The 21,658-nt window shown below is 37.4% G+C and overlaps 1 protein-coding gene across 20 annotated transcripts in view; it reads left to right on the top strand.

Moving 5' to 3' along the window:
• MYBPC1 (myosin binding protein C1) overlaps nt 1-21,658 on the top strand; it is an 81,487-nt gene that overhangs the window by 28,394 nt on the left and 31,435 nt on the right. For 7 of the 20 annotated variants that reach the window (XM_072146404.1, XM_072146399.1, XM_072146417.1 and 4 more), the window contains 9 exons: nt 149-190; nt 712-753; nt 7,755-7,790; nt 8,140-8,178; nt 12,861-12,965; nt 13,489-13,637; nt 16,345-16,462; nt 17,657-17,708; nt 20,069-20,125. In XM_072146404.1, the coding sequence (XP_072002505.1) occupies nt 149-190; nt 712-753; nt 7,755-7,790; nt 8,140-8,178; nt 12,861-12,965; nt 13,489-13,637; nt 16,345-16,462; nt 17,657-17,708; nt 20,069-20,125 (640 nt within the window). The remainder of the gene's footprint in view (nt 1-148; nt 191-711; nt 754-7,754; nt 7,791-8,139; nt 8,179-12,860; nt 12,966-13,488; nt 13,638-16,344; nt 16,463-17,656; nt 17,709-20,068; nt 20,126-21,658) is intronic. The other 13 variants (XM_072146408.1, XM_072146403.1, XM_072146402.1 and 10 more) reach the window with 7 other exon arrangements.

The raw sequence follows: 21,658 nt of genomic DNA, 5'->3' as shown, positions 1-21,658 counted from the left end.
TAGTTTGGGTTGATAATTGTGGTAATGTATTCCCTTTAAGATTAGTGTATTAAAGATAGAGAGCATCCATGGACTGATAATGGCTTGGTAAAATATATAACCTAAATGTTTTGCAACATGAAAAATATTCGTACTTATACTTATGCAGAGCAAAGCAAACCCCATGATCCTGAGCCTGAAAAGGATAAAGGTGAGTAATATGTAGCTATACCTGTGTAGAGGATGAGTTTTCTTTCCTGCACAATTCTGAATGTATTAGTAGGGTTTTCCTTGTCTGAATTTTTTTTTACTTGCATGATTTTTGTAGTTAAAATTATAGGTCACCCTATATATAAGACTACATGAACATGAATGTCCATGTTATGCCTTGTGATGCCAAGAATTGTTCTATGTGGTATCTGTTGTTTCCACTGACCCCTTCATTCCAACGGGAACATGGGTCCAGGCAATGCACATTCTGAGGGTTGCTTAGAAATATGGTCTCCAATTTTGGAAATTCATATAAAAGTGTACATTGAAAAGCAGTTGGAGATTTTAGTGACCAAAATAGAACATTAGATTTATAGAACCTCAGAGCCTGCCAGATTTATCTGGATCCATGCACTTGCCCCATTCACTTTGAACTGATACAGATCAAACTGATTCTGTATCTATTTAAAAAAGGAACTTTAGTAAAATGCAACATGGAGAATAATTGTAATTCTTGTGCAGAGCAAAGCAAACCTAATGGTGCTGAGCCTGAAAAGGCAAAGGGTGAGTACCATGTAGCTGCAGAGTGCATGTGTAGAGGACAAGTGTGTGCCTGGTGTTTCCTTCGTTCTGAATGTCATAGTAATTGGGTTTGCATCGCATGAATTTCTATGTCTTTTGCACTCAGGGGCTAACTAGCCCACCAGAGTCCCGGAAGATCCAGTCCCAGGCTCTAATTCAATAATAAACCCAAGAATTTCAGCAATTAGAAGGCTATAAGGGTTTAGGGTGGGTTACATAAGGTTACAGGGTGGACCCCAGGATCGTTTTTCTCTGGTGGGCCAAAGGAGCTCAAGCCCATCCCAGTTTGCACTGCATGCCTTTCTGTAGTAGAAATTAGTTGTTTTTTACTTCTGAAATCATTTTCTTTACATCACCATACATTGCAGTCTAAGGTCCAGTTCACATCTCCATTCAGTCTTCAGTTATTACTTCACTGAACAAAAAACAGGAGTGGTTGAACATAGAAAAGTTACAAAGCTTTTCTTTATAGATGACCTCTGTAAGGACCTAATCCATGTGTGTGTGACCACTTCTGGTTTTTACTCACAACAACTGAAGGAAGTTACTGAAGATCTAACAGAGAAGTGAACAGCGTCACAATCCAATCGCGTGTGACACAATCCCAGCCCAAACCCCTGTTAAATACCTGTCACAGCTGTGTAAAACCCAAAAACGGCAAACACTCCGCCAAAAATGAGTAGTGCGACCCTCAGTAAATAAGCCCCAATTTGTCAAATTTATCAATTTGTATTTTTGCTATATTTTGCCTCATGATCTGCTGCCTCTGGGTTAGATTTCATTTTCTTGGTGGCTGGTTTATTATAACAGGCATCCTGGCAGCAATTACTGTATACGGTGAATAGTTTTCTATAAGGTAATTTTTACTTAGTATTCGGAGAGAATACTAATCTGCGGAGACCAAATAAATTGATCTGTTCGTTTCTAAAAGACAAAAACAATGGGAATGGGGTCTGTCTCAATCTATGTCTATCATGTGTTGGATATGTTCCTGTGACAGAATATCAGAAGTAATCTTATATGAATAGTTGGTGAGTAATATATAGCATTAAATTTATATTTTGGGTCTAGTATTGCTTGAAGGGAAAGAAAGTTGCAGTTTTCTTGTACACTGCAGTAATTCTTATCTTTTTTTTCCTCCTTGGTTTTGCTGCCTTTTTCTATCTTCACCAGCCCATGTTGCTTCCTTCAGGCTCTATTTTTTTGTAGCCTGTAGTCTTTGGGGGTTATCATTCATTGGCGTTTGTGTGCAGCCAGATACATCAAGAGGCTTTGGTAGTTGGCTGCAGTGATCTAGCACAGAAGATGATGTAGGCTGATTTACTGACATGTCATATACCTTGAATTGAAAAGACTGAATTATAATAGTCATTCACTTCGAGCTGGGGCTTTACCATCTGTGCCTTTCCACTACATTGTTCGGCATCTAGGGGAGGAGACAGGCATAATGGTGCAATGCTGGGCGTAGATGGTAATGTTCCAAATCCACCGTAAATCTCATTTGCATGTGGATTAAAAATTATATTTAAGACTATGAATGCATGTATGGATAGTGTCTTGTGCTATATGGTGTGATAAAATGGGTTGAAAAACCATTCTGGTGATGGAAGACTCCATTCAATACTAAACATAAAGGGGCAAATGTTCATAATCTTGGCTTTTTCTGTCTGTTTTTTGAGACTTTTTTTTGGCTTTCCTGCTGATCAAATGTATCCCAACCGTTTTTCTTTATTGATACATGTGGTGTTTGGTCTGTATTGAATTTGAAACTTTTTAAAACAAAAGTTGCAAAAATCCTCCAAAACAGTTCCCAAACTATTTTCTCTGCCTTGTCAGGGGCAGCTGTAGATTTGCTCAAAATTTAGCAACTTTTTTGCTACTTTATAAAAAAAAGTCATAACTTTAACATTTGGATTAAGGTGATAACCCTGGGAACACTGCAGGAACCTAGACAATGGCGACCTTTGAAAGGAGACCAATTTAGGCACAAAAATAGTTGAAAATGAGCACAAGCACCATAAAAAGTCTCAAAAATAAATAAGGCAAGCCAAAAGTTTGATACATGTGCCCCAAATAGAAACTGAATTCAAAAATGAATCTTGATATTCACAGTTCCTTTCAAAAGGTATTAGACAAAAAAGTCCGTAGAGATTTTTGTAATGTGCAGATTATTTATTTTCATAAAACAACATGGTGGTAATTATTAAAAAAAATTACTTTTTTTAAGAATTGTGGAACTGCTGCAGCAGCAAGGAGTTGTCAAAGAAGCCTGATTTGCTGTGACATTTCCTAGAGCATGGGTAACTTGATAGATTAGTATTGTTGGCACCTTCTTATCGAGTATAAATCACTGACCTTTGGTTCAGCCTTTTACTAACATTCCAAAATATCACTTACAGCCGCCTCTTTGGACTTGTATGTATGTTGGTGACACACTCGTCAGAAAATGTGTCTCTTCATGCTGCCCCACAGTTCAAGGTTAATCTGTTTGTATTGCATTGTACCAATAATAGTCCCATAAAAATCTTGGGCACTTGTGGCATGAAAGAAAAAACACTGGTAAGTTTTACATGCACCTAAGTCAGTTTTGGCAGCCTTCTAGCCATGATGTTGGATTTGATCCAGGGAATGAGAAGAAAAGAACATGTGAGGATGCCTGAAAGAAATAAGTTCATCATCTTGTCATCCAGCTTCCTCCAGGATATGACATACCCAATTACTCTCTATATGATCTTATTAAAGTGGCATAATTCAGATCCTGTCTAATCGGGTTTCTTGACTTGACTCTCTAATTTTAGAAAAGACTATCTATGTACACCAGCAGTTTATTGATATGAAGACTCTTGCATTAAAAGGCGTAATCCTAAGCAGCTGAATTGTGCAACTGTGTCTCTAGTTGTTTTAGAACGATATTGGATGGTTTTCTGAACCATAATACTAAGCAAGGCCCAGTTCACTCCTTCTTTTGGACCACCATTATTATCTTTCCTCACTAAATCTGTTAGGAAAACTCACAACTGGAATTCTGTACACACAAAAACAACTACCACACAAGTCTAGGTGCAGGCTGACAGAACAGAGAGAATGGGCAAACTAACCCTGCGCTGATCTACAGATTAGACCCTACCAAGGCAGAAACCCCCTTGAAGGTTGGGAGCCTCTGCCGTAGGAACCTCCTATCTACCCTGCAAGGCCCTTGGATGTTAGAGGAACCCAAATAGGTCTGTCAGCCGCCGTGAGGTGGTACGGACAGAAAACTGCAGGGTGGGAGTTAGGACAGTATTCAGACAGAGGGAAAAACAGGACGAACAATGATGAAACAAACCAGATTTAAAGATGTACAGACACAGAACATAGAAGAGTAAGCAGAACTGCCAAGTCACACCAGGGAGTACGTCAAGGTCAAAACAGCTAGACAAGGAAAAGTAACTGGCGAATACAACTTCAGGGTGAAGCAACAACACTAAGGGGGCACGGGAGACCAAGAATCCAGCTAGGCTGAGTTCCAGAAGGACAAACATTGGCACAGGTGGAAGGTCCAGATCCAATTTATGAAGCCTGAGAACTGCCCCCAGAATCCCATAGGAGCAGGAACCCAGGCTGATTCAGAAGACAGACAGCATTAACTTCCCTAAAGCGCACACGCCCTGGATGCCCGCTGCCATGAGCGTGCAGCAGGGATAACTCGCTGCAGACAGGGGGCGGAGTTAGTGCGGAGACGTGCAGAAACTCGGGGAAGGCCGCTAGCATTGTCAGCATGGAGGGCGGAAGGACTCCCTTCCAGCGAATCTGACAAAAACGTTAATAACTGAAGTCTAATGTATCCATTAAAATGTTCATTGATTTTAATGTCTTCCGATAGTGCTGTTATCTGAGTTGAAATTGGATGGAAGCTGCGCTATTTTTACCATCGGATATAATGGAAACATAACGGACATGGTGCATTTAAAACAATAGACATTTTAATGGGTCCAATAGATTTACATGAATGGGTATTCCAGGAATAAACATAATTCATATTTAAATGGGTAATTAAAATATAAGCTATATGGCGGCCATCGAAGATATAACTCCGCCTACTTTAGGAAGCCCATAAAAATTTGTGAAACATAAAAGGAAACTATTTAAGCTCTGTTTTGTGATTAATGACATTGAGTTTTGTTGTATTCATTTATTTATAGCATCATGGGTTTTTGTATCAGTCGTTAATATTCACGGAATAGTACTTTAATAGTCGTGATGATAATAACAGTGGTTTGAGCATAGGTATCAAATGGCCTAAGATGTGTATATAGCTTTAAATTGGTATAATATTGTCAAGCACCACTGGAAGGATAATATATGCCTTGTACTATCATCAACTGTAAAGCTAATATCTTTCCTCCCTCTCCCTGTTCAAGATCCTTGCAGGACTCGGTGCATCTGTATTGGGGGTGTCATTGAGATTGTTGTTGGTATTGAGATTGCTTAGCCCAAATCTTCCCCACAACAAATTTCAATTAATGGTGGCTCTGCTCAGAAATAAGTAATAAAATGGACCAAAAAACTTTCAACATCTTTAAAGGGTCATCTCCTGGTCACATATAAACTGAACATATGACTTTCTATGTGAAGTTCCTTGCATCATAAGGATGTCAATATAACACACACATATAATTTTTATGTAAATGCTAGCAAGGGGAGCAAGTGTCAGTCAGTGAAGACTAAGTCGAAGGCCCTATGCAATGAAACTGAACAAGAGAGGGTCACCTGGCCTCCCAGTCTTTCCCCTGGACATAGTGCAACAAACTGTTCATCTTCACATAAACAAATATGAAGGACTGTTTAAAGGAAATCTATCATTTGGTTTCATGTATTATGAACCAAAGATACCTTGAGAATGTTGTAGCTACACTGATGCAGAAGTATATCTTGTTTAGTCCCTGAGCTGATTGGTTTTGCTGAAAAAAACAATTATAACATTCAGGACCTTGTGAAAGCTGGATTGTTTGCTTTTTGCAGTTCGTAAACACATTACACTGAGCTGTCTAAGCTATCCAGACAGAACTGATCAACCTGAGCTAGATCACTCATACACAGCAGATGGGGGATGGTGCAGCAATTGATTACTTCTGCCTCTCAAGCACAACACAGTGATTACATCATTCTCTGGAGCAGTGCATACTTAATGTGAGAGAAGAAGTGCCAGAGACAGGCAAAGGAGAGACAGAGCTTCATTATCATAATTTTATAATTGTTTTTTTTCAGCAAAACCGCTAAAAAAGACATGACTCTGTATCAGTGTAGCTATAGCATTATCAAGGTATGTTTGTTTCATAATGCATGAAATGAAATGGTAGATTTTCTTTAACTATAAAGCCAAATGGGAGCTGAGAGGATCATATTAAAGGGTACCAGGTGGGCATTTATATTTTGCCTTTGTTAGTTCTTCTTTTTACCTGAAATGTACATCTTTGCAGTTTAATAATTCCATAATCTGAATGAAAAAAGGTGGAATGTGTTTTACCCCAAACAAATCATTGCTGCAATTTTGTGTTTTCTTTTGTCCTAAACATCGTCTCTAGTAATAGTGAGGTCTTATCACATGATTTCACTATTGAGAGATACCATTTTCTGACGATTTCATATAATACAGTCATTTCAGGCTGATCAGTACAGTAAGAGAATAAACATCTTAGAATATCTGTTTTCCCAAATTGTAGATGTATAACAGATCAGAGAATCTCCAGCCATAAAAGATATGGCTGCCCAGTCGGTGGTCTGTCAATAAAGATCAGGGGGTTTAATTCAGATTATCACACAGTTTCTGTGCCATGTTTTCCAAACTTTCTATAAACAATCATTATGTAAAATCACTGTAGCATTAATGTGTATTTTCATTTATTTCAATTTCTTTTATATTCTTTCATAAACCCTTAGTAATGTTTTCTTTTTACTTCTAAGATTTTTTTTTTGTTTTCATATTAGTTAATTTACAGAAAAAAAACACCTGTATAGAAAAAAATCTTTACTTAAAGTGTAACTAAACCTTTGAATCAGGAAAAGCATTTTGGTAAATTTTGTAACACATAAGGTTTATAATATAATTTACTATGGAAGAAGCTTCTCTGTCTCATTTTTTGCTCCTTTCTTCTCCTGCAGGGATTAGTGTTTCTGAAAGCCTTCTCAGATTCCCTACACAGCAGACAGTTAATCGAGTAGGCTAAAGATTAACACCTTTAGATGGGCAGATTTACATATAACACATCTTTTGCAACTGTGTGGAGCCGTGCAGGACCTCACACAGTGATGGGATGCAATGAGGGCAGAGTAAAATAAAGACCAACTTCCTCTTGTTCATGCCCTGGTGTGATATGGCGCGGCTTTCTTCCTACTTTTGGTATTGTTGCTACAACATGGGGCAAAGTTGACTTTAACAAGTTAAGTCATAGGAAACTTTATCAGCTTCCCTTTGACAATTGTCAATGTGAAAACCGAGGGAAACATGACTGACACATACTGTGGAAAGCAGAAAGAAAGGAAGGGGAAGAAATGGGTAAAAATATTTTCTTTTAAATGTATTACAAAGTTTACTGGTATTATCCTCATTAATAATTTACACAATTTGACTTAAAGGTTAGTTATACTTTAAACTATGTGCTGTTTTCAAAGCATAGAAAAGGTACCATGATTAGTTGACTAGAAGCATCACACCCCTTTAGTGATACATTTTGATATTATCTATCTATTGCACAGGCACCTTACATACAAAGGAAATAATGCACCTCACGTCCAAACAGTATGTCTAATGCTCAATTCCCAAATGGGACCAACAAAATCATTAAACCTAAAGATTGAAAGGATAGTCCTTGGCTCCTCTTAAATTACCAATCTTCCCCGCATAATGTAATATTGCCATGTGTTTAGACTATTTTTATCATATTGCATGTAATTAATATCTAGAAGACCCATTCACTGTGTATATGGTACGCATTTACTTGCAGACTTAGAAGACAGTGATGTGACATCTTCTTCAGAAGGTCAGATGTGTGGTTGACCATCATTTCAATGTGTTTCCTCTTTCTTGCTGTTGTGTACATTCCTAACATTACCAAGGCTCTTTAAAGCTCTTCATGTTTTCATTTAATACTGGTTCTCTTGGTATACATTTCATTACTGCCTTCCTTTCCTTTTCACTGATGGCTGGTTTCACATTTCAGCTACTGAAAATTTAAAGCTTTTTTTCCCCATAATTTGCAGCTTTTTGAGTGTTTCAGGCTTTCGCTACAAGTCTTTCTTTGCAGGATTTACACTTTTTCACTACAATGGAAAATTCTAAATACGTCATACATGTATGAATGGATTAGTAACTTTATTTTATATTTCCAGATGAAGATGAGTCTTCTTCAACTAGTACTCCTCCTCCAGGTAGAATTTCCTTTACTTACAATCATTTTTTATTGCAGCATATAGTACAAGTAAAATTCTTTTTCCATATGGTTGATATAGTGAACACAACACTGTATCCTTCAAAGGGGGTTTCCCTCTAACAATATTGCATATTCCCCATCCATATAAAATATGTCTTACTTCTGAAATCCCCATTAATCACAGAAACAGAGGTCTCAGATGTTTAAAGGCATACTAATTCACATGCATAAGCATTTATCCATTTCTTTCTATGACACTGACAAAATATCTGACTGACTTTCCCATATTATGCACCAAAAGAAGAGGGCGGGAATATAATAATCATATAGACAAAATATAAAATTTCAAAATTTTATTTGATACAATACCATAAAAAAAAAATATATGTAGATGTAAAGATTACAAAGACAAATTATCGTATGGAGAGACCAGAAAACAGTTCACATAAGAGTATGACTGGCTACAAAGTGGGTAGATATAGAAGCTACCGCAGCGTGTGTGTGCACCTGGCAAGAGACTAATGCCAGAAGGCCCATGAGAACAATACCAGTTATAACATGTCCTCATAGACATACTAATAGTATTTGGCAAACACAAGGGATATGAGTGTACTATAGTACTACTATAGGTGAAGATGTGAATGATCACCAACAAAGGTTAGATATAAGGGTTAGCAGTCTAAGGATAAGGCAGTGGAAAAAAATCGCTTGATAAGAGAATCTCTCCCACAAATAAATGCATTAATCAAACCCGTGTATACCTTGTGTCATCTTGCCAGGGGAAGCACAGACACGCCGCGGTCCAAAAACCTCGACGTACGTTTCACCCTGCGGCTTCCTGCCTCCTGACGAAGCCGCAGGGTGAAACGTACGTCGAGGTTTTTGGACCGCGGCGTGTCTGTGCTTCCCCTGGCAAGATGACACAAGGTATACACGGGTTTGATTAATGCATTTATTTGTGGGAGAGATTCTCTTATCATGCGATTTTTTTCCACTGCCTTATCCTTAGACTGCTAACCCTTATATCTAACCTTTGTTGGTGATCATTCACATCTTCACCTATAGTAGTACTATAGTACACTCATATCCCTTGTGTTTGCCAAATACTATTAGTATGTCTATGAGGACATGTTATAACTGGTATTGTTCTCATGGGCCTTCTGGCATTAGTCTCTTGCCAGGTGCACACACACGCTGCGGTAGCTTCTATATCTACCCACTTTGTAGCCAGTCATACTCTTATGTGAACTGTTTTCTGGTCTCTCCATACGATAATTTGTCTTTGTAATCTTTACATCTACATATATTTTTTTTTATGGTATTGTATCAAATAAAATTTTGAAATTTTATATTTTGTCTATATGATTATTATATTCCCGCCCTCTTCTTTTGGTGCATAGTAGTGGCTCTCTGAGCCGAGTGAGTGGGTACATTGGGTGATGACCCCTCTTTCTATTGAGGTTCTTTTTTTGGTTAACCTGACTTTCCCATATTCCCACAGTGGTGTTCTCCATTCACCATGGACACTGGTGGTCCTATAAAGAGGGGATATGTGCTGTTAGTGGAAAACCCCAATTAACTTTACAGTTTTGCTGCGGCTGAAATTGTAGGATGTTTTTTTTTAGTCCTGCTGGTTATTTTTTTCTGCATATTTGAATAAACTCGTAAATGTAAATTGGATCACAAAATGAACTTTTGTGATCCAATTTACACATTGTTCTTGAAAACACTAATCAACTGAAGGTATAACACTGAATGCTCTACAGGTCTGATTAAAAGTTGACAAAATATGAATATATAACCAATAGTAATTTAGCTGATCTTTTCAGTTTCTATTTTCAGATTGGCTTAAAATAGGAGTTATGATCTTCATAGCTGCTTTGGTCAACAGTTCAAGTTCTTGTCTTTACTAGTTCAAATGTCTTCTTGTTTGTCATGTTCACTTCCTGTGAACCTAAGTTAGTTTTCACTTCTTACCTTGCCACCATCCACTTTGTAAAGTTAGAATGATAGTCTAAATCACAATCTCTCATTCACTATTCACATGTCTTAGCTGGCACAGATGCCCTCAAGTCCAAGAATATCCAATCTTTTGATTTAGTTGACTTTCTTAAAGGGAACCTACCACCACAAATCTACCTATAAAGGTAGATCGGGTGGTAGGTGGATCAATAGGACGTGAGGATAGCCCTTTTAAGGGCTAATCATCATGTCCCCGCACTTTTTTGTAAACTTTTATTAGAGTTATATGTAAATTTTATTATGCGGCTACTGGGGCGTGGAGTAGCCGCATGTGTGGTTACACGGGGCGGCTACTCCACGCCCCGGTAGCCTCTTTTCTCCTGCGAGGACTGCGCACCCTCGTCCGACGATCCTGCCGTCTGCGCATGCGCAGAACAGCAGGCCCGCGCCTGTTCATCTCCGGCTTCGGAGCAGTGACCACGCAGGCGCGGGCCTGCTGTTCTGCGCATGCGCAGACAGCAGGATCATTAGACGAGTAGCTGCGCGCCGAAGATTGTAGGAGGAGAAAAGAGGCATAAGAAAATTTACATATAACTCTAATAAAAGTTTCCAAAAAAGTGCGGGGACGTGAGGATTAGCCCTTAGAAGGGCTATCCTCACGTCCTATTGACCCACCTACCACCTGATCTACCTTTATAGGTTGATCTGTGGTGGTAGGTTCCCTTTAAATAATCTTGTGTTATAAAGAGGCATATTTTATGTTTGGTTTATTTGATTGGAGGGGTGTTACATACAAGCAGTTCCAGGGATACAGGCATATAGGATAGGTTCTTTAGGTTTGTGCTTGAATTTGTATGTGTGTCGGAACTGGTAAATTTTATAATTGTAGCTCTAGACAAACATTTTTTTGTCCCTGTGACAATTGGATTTTCATGGATTTGGATCTTGTGCTTACAGCTGATCATTGCAGTCTGGGACTAAAGTAAAGCATCCAGTGAGCTTCAATAGAGGCCACAGTGGGCAGAGAGGTCTGCCTGTAATTAGTGGTCATCTGAAAGCCAGGTGTCCTTAAGTCGGGGACCGCCTGTATATAAGAATTTGCAAGCTATTATATATTTGGAGGTCCCGGTTAAACCAGTTAAATTTAGTTCCTCATTGTTTATAACCAAATTATAGAAAATAATTTGAGAAATGTACTCTTAACGCCCGCATACACATTAAAGACCGATTGGAAATGGACTTTCAACCCTCCTTGGCATTTTACATTTTATCCTCCTCCTTAAGATGATGAAAACAAATATACTTAGTAAGTGTACTTTATAGAAGTATGATTCATTTTTGTGCTTCAATTTTTTGCTCCCCTTCTTTAAAAATCCATAACTTTTTCATTTTTCCATGTACAGAGCTGCTTGAGGACTTCTTTTTGTGTAAACAACTGTACTTCAAAGTGTGGCATTTAATATTTCATGCCATGTAAAAAAATTTCTAAAAAAAATTTCCAAATGCAGTGCAACTGACAAAGAAAATTGCACTTGCGCAATATTCTTGTGGCCTCTATTATTTGAGCTTTCTCTGTGTGATCTACATGACATCTCCCCTTTTTTTGGGGTCAGTACAATCACAGAGAAACCAAATTTCTATAGGTTTTATAAGGTTTTAATAGATTTTAGAACATTAAAACCTTTAGTACATAATTCTTTGTATTGATATTAATATATTATTCATACTTCAGTGTACAGACCTATGTGAGGTGTGATTTTTTTTCACAGCAAAATGCTGTTTTAATTCTTCCATTTTGAGGACCTTTAAAAAAAATGTTTCTAAAATGTTTTATGCTGTGCAAAATGATGAAAAAGGAATGATAGTTTTTATACCAGACAAGGCCTGTGAGCCCTCTATATACTCCCTTAATGGCACTGTAGTGTTTATTGTTAAGGATTTAAAGGGCTTGTCCACTTTCAGCAAATATTTGATATGATTTTGTGCAGGGAAAAGTTAAACAATTTTCCAATATACTTTCTGTATCAATTCCTCATGGTTTTCTAGATCTCTGCTTGCTGTCCTGCTATACAAAGCTTCTTCTTTACTTCAAGTGGATAGAAATCTGTGATGTGATCAGCAAGCAGAAACTGTGAGGAATTGATACAGAAAGTATATTGGAAAATTGTATAACTTTTCCTTACACAAACCATATCAAATATTTGCTGAAAGTGGACAACCCCTTAAAAGTTGCAGATCGTTAAACAAAATTTTTTTAGCATAGCCTCTTCAACCCTTTTTACAATTTACAATCCAGTTTACTCAAACTTCTGAATCATACTTTAACCAGCTTATTTTATCACTACCAACGGATTTTTCTTCTAGATGATCTTTCTCATTCATCAGGTAGGAAAGGCTTTCGTAAGTCACCATGGTATTTCAAGGTACAGCTTACTATATATTCTTTACTTATATATTACAGGGAAACCGAAAGAACTGGAAAGATATAATAATTTTTTGTTTGTTTTTTTCCACAACAATTACATGATATTTCATTACTGTTACAGGTATTTCTTTCCTGAAACGACCTAAGGGAATTAAATCTTTAAGTTCATTTTCTTTTTTTCATCAGTATTCTTACTTTTGATCATGTTTGGAAGAGATAATACTCCATCTGGTCAGAAAATCGAAGGGAAATATAAGCCATTAACAATATATCAATTTGTCCATTTTGAATAGCTTGGTCTCATGGAGAAGGACAACCTGATGATGCAGAAAAAAGGGATAATTCTCAGCTATCAACCTTATTTATTGAGAAACCTAATAGTGGAACTGTAGGTGTGGGTAAGTAGTTAACTCATATATTACATTTTTCATCAGTAAATAAAGTTATTTTCAGATTTATACCTTCATTTCTTAACACTTAATCCTGTCAACAAAGAAGGAACACCAGTCCTCACAACTACTCTAGCACTGCACCCCCAGTCTATTCCAAATCATCTAATGCAGTCAAAACTCTGTTACACAACTAAAGCCCCACACAGTGTTAAACCACACAGCTAATAGAATAGAATAAAAACTACAAAATGTATTTAATACAAAGACAAGTTAAAAAGAAATGATATCACTCAAAAATACAGGTTACGTGTTTCAAAGAAAAAGCGTAGTATCGTCCTTAGTCTAACCTTGAAATGCAGAATGATCAAACACATTTTATAAATTAAGAGGACACCATTGGAAGTGAATGTAAGGAGGTGTGGCTCAGAGTATCACATGAGATACCTAGTCACGTGAAATAGCAACATACATAGAAAGATTAGAGCATAAGAAATAAGTACTTGCTAAAACATTGTATATGTAATTATAGGTGGCGATATAAAGTTTATTGCAAAAGTCGAGGCAAAGGATCTTCTGCGTAGACCAGTTGTAAAATGGTTGAAAGGGAAATGGATGGACTTAGCAAGTAAAGCCGGAAAGCATCTTCAGCTGAAGGACACCTTTGATCGTATAAACAAGGTATGGCCTGCGACTAAAGTTATACATTTTAGATAATTAACCCTTTTCTGATCAGGCCTTAAAAGGCTTTACTGACCGGAGCATTTCTAAGAAATTTTCATACTTATTGGTTTAAGGGTCATAACTTCCTTTTTTGGTACTATACCATAAAAAATTTTCCTGCGTTTTTTGCGACACATGCGGATAGCTAACAATAGAAAAGATAAGGAACCTTTTATCATTTTTACTTTTTTGGTGGGTTAAATTTACAAAAACTGGAGAAAACTATATTTTTTTCGTAATGTTTATATTGTAATGTATATTTTTTCAGTTTTCAAATTAACTCAAACAACCATAATAAATTAATTCCCTAGAGGTGACGGTCATTTTGATAATTAATAAGTATAGCTTGGGCAAACGGGGCAATAGGGAACAATAGGCCAATTTTCCATCCGTCTTTGCACGTTCTTTCTAGTGCAAACTGCTTGCACCGGTATTTTTGTGTCGCACGCAACCATTTTGTGGCGCAGCTGAACTAGGCATCATGCAACACAAATTGGGGGCGTTCCGGAGCTCATTCTGACTATGCACCAGATTTATCATGCAAATTCCGACAGAAGTGTATAGCAAGCCCTATGTTAAAGGTAAACCCCCAAAAAACTTGGTGAACTTGGGCCATTGCAGGGAAGCGCCAGATTCATGAATTCTCATTTTTGAATATTTATTTATATGTAATTCATATGAGTGTGTTTTAACTTTATATGTCCCCCATGAGGTCATAAAAGACTTCTGGGAGACATTTCCAGATTTTATATTTATTTTTTAAATTTTTGGGGCTTTACCGGTAACAGGGGCATCTGTAAGAGCCAGGTCTCCTCCTTTCTGCATTGCGCTGCTTCAGCATGATGCTGTGAGTATCAGAGAAGAAATATGCGGCAATAAATTGCATCTTCTCCCAAGGGTCTCCGGGTGTCTTTGCGCTAATCAAGGGAGTGGGAGAAAACTGCAGCAATGTCAAAAGACGTTACTATAGACTCGAGACCGGCGCCCACTGACACCTTTTGTCAGTGGGTGGTCAGGGACGGGTTAAAGACAAATATTTGGCATGCCATGTTTGACAATAAACTTTTATTGGAAAAAATGCGCAATTTTACATTTATGGGGAATTATCGCAATCCCTTCTAATGGTTTGGCATCATTCCTATATGAAATCATCAACATAAAAATTGTGTATGTCTACTGTGTTGGACTGGCCCCTTTTCTAACTTTAGTATATTGGACCACTGTATGTTATTACCTTTGTGATAAAGTAAAAACTCCAGTCCCTGCAATTTTATAAGGTTTCAACTTATTATGTGTTAGACACTATTTGCCAACCCACAGCTGTCTTTTTTTATAATCATGTTATAAACATTTGAGTCACATTTATCTAAAAACAAATTTTTAATATTTTACAATACTTTACAATAAATGATTAGATATTGACTCTTGTATAAAATATGTATTTCAAAATGGTAACAGGTTGTATAAGATAGAAAAGATGAGAAAACTGACACAGACAAAGCAATCTGTTTTTTTAATTTCATTTGTATATAGAGTTGAAACCAGAAGTTTACATACACAATATGCAGGTTTTTATCACTGATGTGAAAACAGAATAAACCTTTCCCATTTTAGGTCAATTAGGATTACCAAAATCATGTATATTTGCCAAGTGACAGAATAATGAGTCAAACGTTTACAACGATTTGGTGATGCTTATCTCATGTCCTTGGAAGCTTCTGTTTTATTGGCAACATCTGAGTTAATTAGAGACACACATGTGGATGTATTTGAAGGCACACCTGAAACCCAGTGCTTCTTTGCGTAACATCATGTAAAATCTAAAGAAATTAGCTAATATATCAGGAAGAGAATTGTGGACTTCCGGAAGTCAGGTTCAACCTTGGATGCAATTTCAAGAAACCTGTAGGTGCCTTGTTCAGATGGCATCATGAGTAAAGAACATTATGTGGCAATACTGAAGCAACATCTCAAGACATCAGCCAGAAAGTTAAAGCTATGGTACAAATGGGTCTTCCAAATAGACACTGACCTAAAGCATACTGCCAAACTGGTTACAAAATATGCTTAATGATAACAAGGCCAATGTTTTAGAGTGGCCAGGACAAGGGCCTGATCTCAATCCTATTGAAAATGTAAGGGCAAAACTGAAAAGGGCAGATGCGAGCAAGGTGGCCAACAAACATCGGTCAGTTACACCAGTTTTGTCAGGAGAAATGGGCCCAAATCCCAACCCTTTGACTCAACTCATACAGTTCAGTGGAAATGGTACCAAATACTAATGAAATGTATGAAAACATTGGACTTTGCAGAAAGTAATAAAAATGCCATGACAATTTCTCTCTAAATCATTATTCTGGAATGTAGCAAAGAAATGATTTCGGTAAGCCTAATTGAGCAAAAAGGGAAAGGTTTATTCAGATTACATGTCAGATAGTAAAAAAACATGCATATGTGTCTTTTTATATAGTGTATGTAAACTTCTGGGTTCAACTGTATATTTTTAGAACCCACAGGTCAACGACAGGAAAATAATACATGCTGCAGGGCTCACCTGTCTTTCCAGCAACTTTAAAGAAAAAGAATGACTGCAAATCATACTGAAATACTTTACATATGATTTACCATAATCATATATTATGTAACAATAAACTTTGTTTTTCAGATATATACATTTGAAATGCAAATCATAAAAGCAAAAGAGAACTATGCTGGGAACTACAGATGTGAAGTAACTTATAAAGATAAATTTGACAGCTGCTCATTTGACCTTGAAGTAATTGGTAAGTACAAGCACATGTATAGTGTATGCCTTAGGCTGGATGCACATAACACTGTTGCTATCAAAATATATATTGATAGAAAGTGCTAGTTATTATAGTTATTTCAATGGCATGCATACTTTGCAAAAATATTGGCTAAACCATTATGATGTGAGAATCATAGGCTATGTTGATAACTTATGTTGAGTAGTTGATGGATTTAAATCTATGGTAATATACTCATGCAGAATATATGTAAAAAAAAGATATTGGGGGTAATTCATCTTTATTTTTCTTCCTGATTTTTCTGTCTTTTTTGAGACATTTTTTGGCGCATTGAAATACATGCAACTTTTTATGGACATTTTGAAATGTCCACCAAATATTTTTTTTTGTCAGTAAGACACATTTATCTTCTATTCCAGATGTGCTAAATGTCACAAATGACATTTATCTTTTCAAATTGTCTAAAATTTGCAACCTTTTTTGGCGCAAGAAACTCCAGATGGAACCAAACTTAAGGAAAACTTAGAAAATGGAAAGAAGTAACTTGAGACATTTGTATGACATTCAGAGATCTGAAAAAAAGGAGCAAATGGAAAAAAGACAGGCAAAAACTAGCCAAACAAAACAGGGATAAGATAAATGACCCCCATTGACTTTAACCCTTAGAGGACTTTTTCATTTTTGGATATTTGGATGTTTTTTTTTCCAGTAACAGCATTTTTTATAGATCAATCATTTTGGATATTTAACATGTTGTATTTGTTGTTGCTGTTTAGGTGCTGTGTTTCAACCATAGCACCTAATACGTTATCTGATGGTTAATTGCAGGTGTCTGCTGTATGATACACTAGGCTCAGCGCAGGAACCCTCTCCATAGAGGTTTAATAGCACCACCAACTACAGTAAATGTTGTGTTGTGCCTAAAGGTTGAATGAAGCCATAAATATGTTGTCATGCAGATCTAGTTTTGTGGGAAATGATTCAGTCTAATTTGTCATTTATACATTTTTACTGATGTAAATCAGTCATCGATCTATGACAGCGTAAAGAGATTACTGTCACTGAATCACCTAGCAGTGTGTTTGGGACAATGCAGTATTTATGTGTTAAATACATAACTAAAAACCAGGCCATGTAAAACTTTAGCCAAATAACTACCTTTTACACAGTTTCTAGGAGCTTCATATAATGGTATTTTTTTTTATTTAGCGGCTCCTGATGCATCTCAAGCTTTAGACATCCGATCTGCTTTCAAAAGGAGGTAAATTATTTCACTGGTCTTTTAAATCCTATATACAGGCGGTCCCCTACTTAAGAACACTCGACTTACATACGACCCCTAGTTACAAACGGTCCACTGGATATTGGTAATTTGTTGTACCTTAGTCCTAGGCTACAATAAATAGCTGTAACAGTTTTCAAAGGTGTCTATAATGAAGCTTTATTGTTAATTCTGGACAACCCAACATATTTAAAATCCTAATGTCACAGAGACCAAAAAAGTTCTGGCTGGGATTACAATGATAAAATATACAGTTCCTACTTACATACAAATTCAACTTAAGAACAAACCTACAGACCCTATCTTGTATGTAACCCGGGGACTGCCTGTAATCAACATCTGACCTCAGAAAAAATGGTTTGGGGAATGGGCAGCACAAGACACCTCAGATGTAACCTAACTATATAGAAAATTACTGTAATAGACTAAAAAGTAATCATTAAAACACAGTAAGTTATTAGATACAAACCTATGGACACCTTTTGTAAAAGACTCACCTCATTGCCAGAACCCGACACCAGATTTCTAAATACAGGTGGTCCCCCACCTAAAGGAAATCTACCATCATATTCAAGCATGGATAAACCAGGGGCACCTACACATATATCCACAGACAGGGGCTGTGGTAATCTTCTTTTATTTGTTATCCATGGCCTCCTTACTTCTAAAATAAACTTTTCAAATTTTGCTGAAGAGCCTGAGTGGCTATGGTGGGTGTTTCCAGATCCCCTTAGTGCTGCAGCATCACAGGCTGTTACAATAAGCAGCGCATATCTTCCTCTGCTGCTCTCCCCTTCCTTCCTGTGCCTGGGTAATCTAGCAGCAGCAGCAGGAAGTGCAGAGGGATGGGAGAACTGCATTGTAAAAACCAGTGAATATACATCACCCACCAGAGCCCTTCAGTTTCATTAGCATACTTAAAAGTTTATTTTAGAAAGGAGGATGCCATGGATAACAAATATAAGAAGGATTACCACAGTCATAGTGCCTGGATCTATGGGGTAGTGGCCCTGGTTTATCATGCTGGATTTTAATTGTAGATTTTCTATCTTGTACATGACCAGGGGACTGCCTGTACTACCTTGTCCCCCATGACACCCATAACTTTAATATTTGGACTTTGGGCCTGGGCACATGGTCCACTATTGACCTGACCTTACGACGGGTGTAATTTTACACTCCCTTTCTAAATCTTAAAAGACTGTCTCTTACTGTCTCCCGACTGTCTACCAACTGTCTCTTACTGGGAAATGTTCCTTACAATTGTGTACAAGGGCTACATATCCCCCTCCCTAACTACCATATGGGAAATATCACATCCCCGGCTTGATCCAGTTGTGGGTGGAATGTGGTCCTGCTCTTTCATACAGCACTTTAGAAGCAGGGTTAGTAAGACCATCATGAAAACCTGGTTGGAGCCTTGCTTCAAAAGGAATCAAAAGTCCAGCACTTCTTTGAAAACTGGCAGGCTATTGTTAATATCTTATCTTCTCATGTACGCCTCAGAATCTATTAATGCTTTAGCTGTATTAAGTGGTATCTAGAACAGTCTCCAGGTAAACCTCACCTCTGAGGTGGGTTCTTTCACAAGCTATTGGCGCTACTTTTTTTTTAAAAGCCTGCCTTCCTCTCACCCTTTTTTGAATTATGAATTCACCTTGAGATCTGTTTCATAGGTCCCAGGCACATAAACAGTCCTTCAGTCCTTTTTTCTCTTGTTGTGCCTTTCAGAGTATTTTGATTATGACCCATGCCATCTTGTGTTTATCTACTCCGCCATCCCTCCCCTCCCCCCCCCCCCCCATAATGTTGCCATGTTCCCATGACTGGTTTGTATTGAAAAAAATGTTGGATGAAAATTTGTTTTCACTTTTATATGCTTTGCTCACTTTTCCCCACATAATGTTCTAATATTGCATTAAATGCAACAAAATGTCTCCAGGTTCTTTATGTCTCCAGACTCCAGATCACTTTAAACTTTTGCACATTTGTCTTTGAGTTTTATCTGACATTCTCCACTTCTGTTTATGTTGCAACACAAACTGTGAAGAATCTTTTCTACATATGAAATAGCCTTGTGATGGTATTTTGAACAGGCACAATATAGTAGAGCTTGTTTATGTAGAGCAAACACGTTTGCAAAAGTGGATGATATTAGATATGAAGCTAATATCTGAGTTGAAACGTGTTCTGTTTGCACTATTCTGCTTATAAAGCCATATTGTGCCTACTTTTCACAAGCAACAGAGATGTGCCTTTCTTCTGTTGACATCTCTGTGTGGTCATGTGTTCTTGATGTGTGTTGTGTTCCATTATTGATATCTTTATATTAATAACAGTGGTGAAGGACAAGAAGATGCAGGAGAGCTTGACTTTAGTGGTCTCCTGAAACGTAGGTGAGGAATGAAGTGGTGCAGTGCATAGCAACAGCTGATACTCCCAATTACAATGCAGGTTTTCAGTCAACAGTTTTCCCTTTTTTTATTCCCCATAATATGATAGTTCATTATAAATTCCTTGCATACATCTAAAATGCATGACATTGCATGTATCCTTTCATGATTTCATATTATTCCATTTCTGTATGGTATTGCAGATGAGTGTGTGTGCATATGGATTTTATACTAAAAATCTATATCTAACTAGTAACAGCATACCATATTTTACTGCATTATGTAGTATAACTGATGCACAGGCAATGATTGCAGGTTCAAGCATTGCTGCATCAGTGATGTGACCTCCACATTCAAGAGATCTGCAAAATGTCAGTCGTGGACATCAATGGTTCTCTACAGTATCTCAAGAACAGAACTTTGAATGCTTAGTATTCCATAGTACAAATATAGAGTAAAATATTGGAGAAAACAATATCTCTAGGAGGCCAAAGAGTGATATGTGAATGTACCATATATATTTGAGTATAAGCCGAGTTTTTCAGCACAAAAAAAACTCAGCTCATACTTGAGTCAAAAAAGTAAATAAATCAAAACTCACCTTTCCGGCGGCCCCGTAGGTCTTCTGTGCAATCCGTCCCCTGCAATGGTATTGTGTGTGCCAGATCGCACTGAAGACTTGGGGGGCCACCGGAAAGGTGGCAGGGAGCCGGCTGTACGACAGGATGAGGAGGCCAGCTGCATACTGGGGCAGGGGCTGCTGGCTATATACACTGGGGCAGGGGCTGGCTGGCTATATACACTGAGACAGGGGCTGGCTGGCTATATAGTACAGGGGGCTGGCTATTTACTCCAGGGGCTGGCAGGCTATATACTGGGGAGGCTGTGACCAATGCATTTCCCACCCTCAGCTTATACTCAAGTCAATAGGTTTTCCAAATATTTTGTGGTAAAATTAGGGGCCTCAGCTATACTCTGGTCGGCTTATACTCGAGTATATATGGTATTTGTGGATTTATTAAAATGCATAAAAATAAATGAATAAAAAACCACAACAATGTCATTACTCGCGGGGCCCATGAGATGGATAGAAAATGCAATTACAGTTGTTCAGTAAAATATCATACTTGATAGTAATATATGGACAATCTGATAAAAAAAAAAAAATTATAGAAAACAAACTTTCAATGTCCCCAATATATAGATGTGGAGGTCTGATATTTTTTGTTGCCTCTAATACTGCTCCTCATGAATTATGACATGTCTTACTTCATGAAAAATTTAAAGAGGCTACAAATTACACTTATGCTCTTTTTATAGAGATCTTGAGAATTGGGGTCTGGAAGTACCAGATGTGAATTGAGCAGTGGTGTACATGTTTAACACGGCTCCATTCACTTCTACCAAACCAACTTATATTGTGGACCTTAAAGGGGCTGTTCACTTTCAGAAAATAATTGATATGGTTTGTATAAGGAAAAATTATACAATTTGCCAATAAATTTTCTGTATCAATTACCCACAGTTTTCAGCATC

The sequence above is a fragment of the Engystomops pustulosus genome, chromosome 4, assembly GCF_040894005.1.
Source record: "Engystomops pustulosus chromosome 4, aEngPut4.maternal, whole genome shotgun sequence".
Classification (NCBI taxonomy): Eukaryota; Metazoa; Chordata; class Amphibia; order Anura; family Leptodactylidae; genus Engystomops; species Engystomops pustulosus.
The sequence above is the reverse complement of the archived record's forward strand: the minus strand, read 5'-3'. Positions and strand labels throughout refer to the sequence as shown.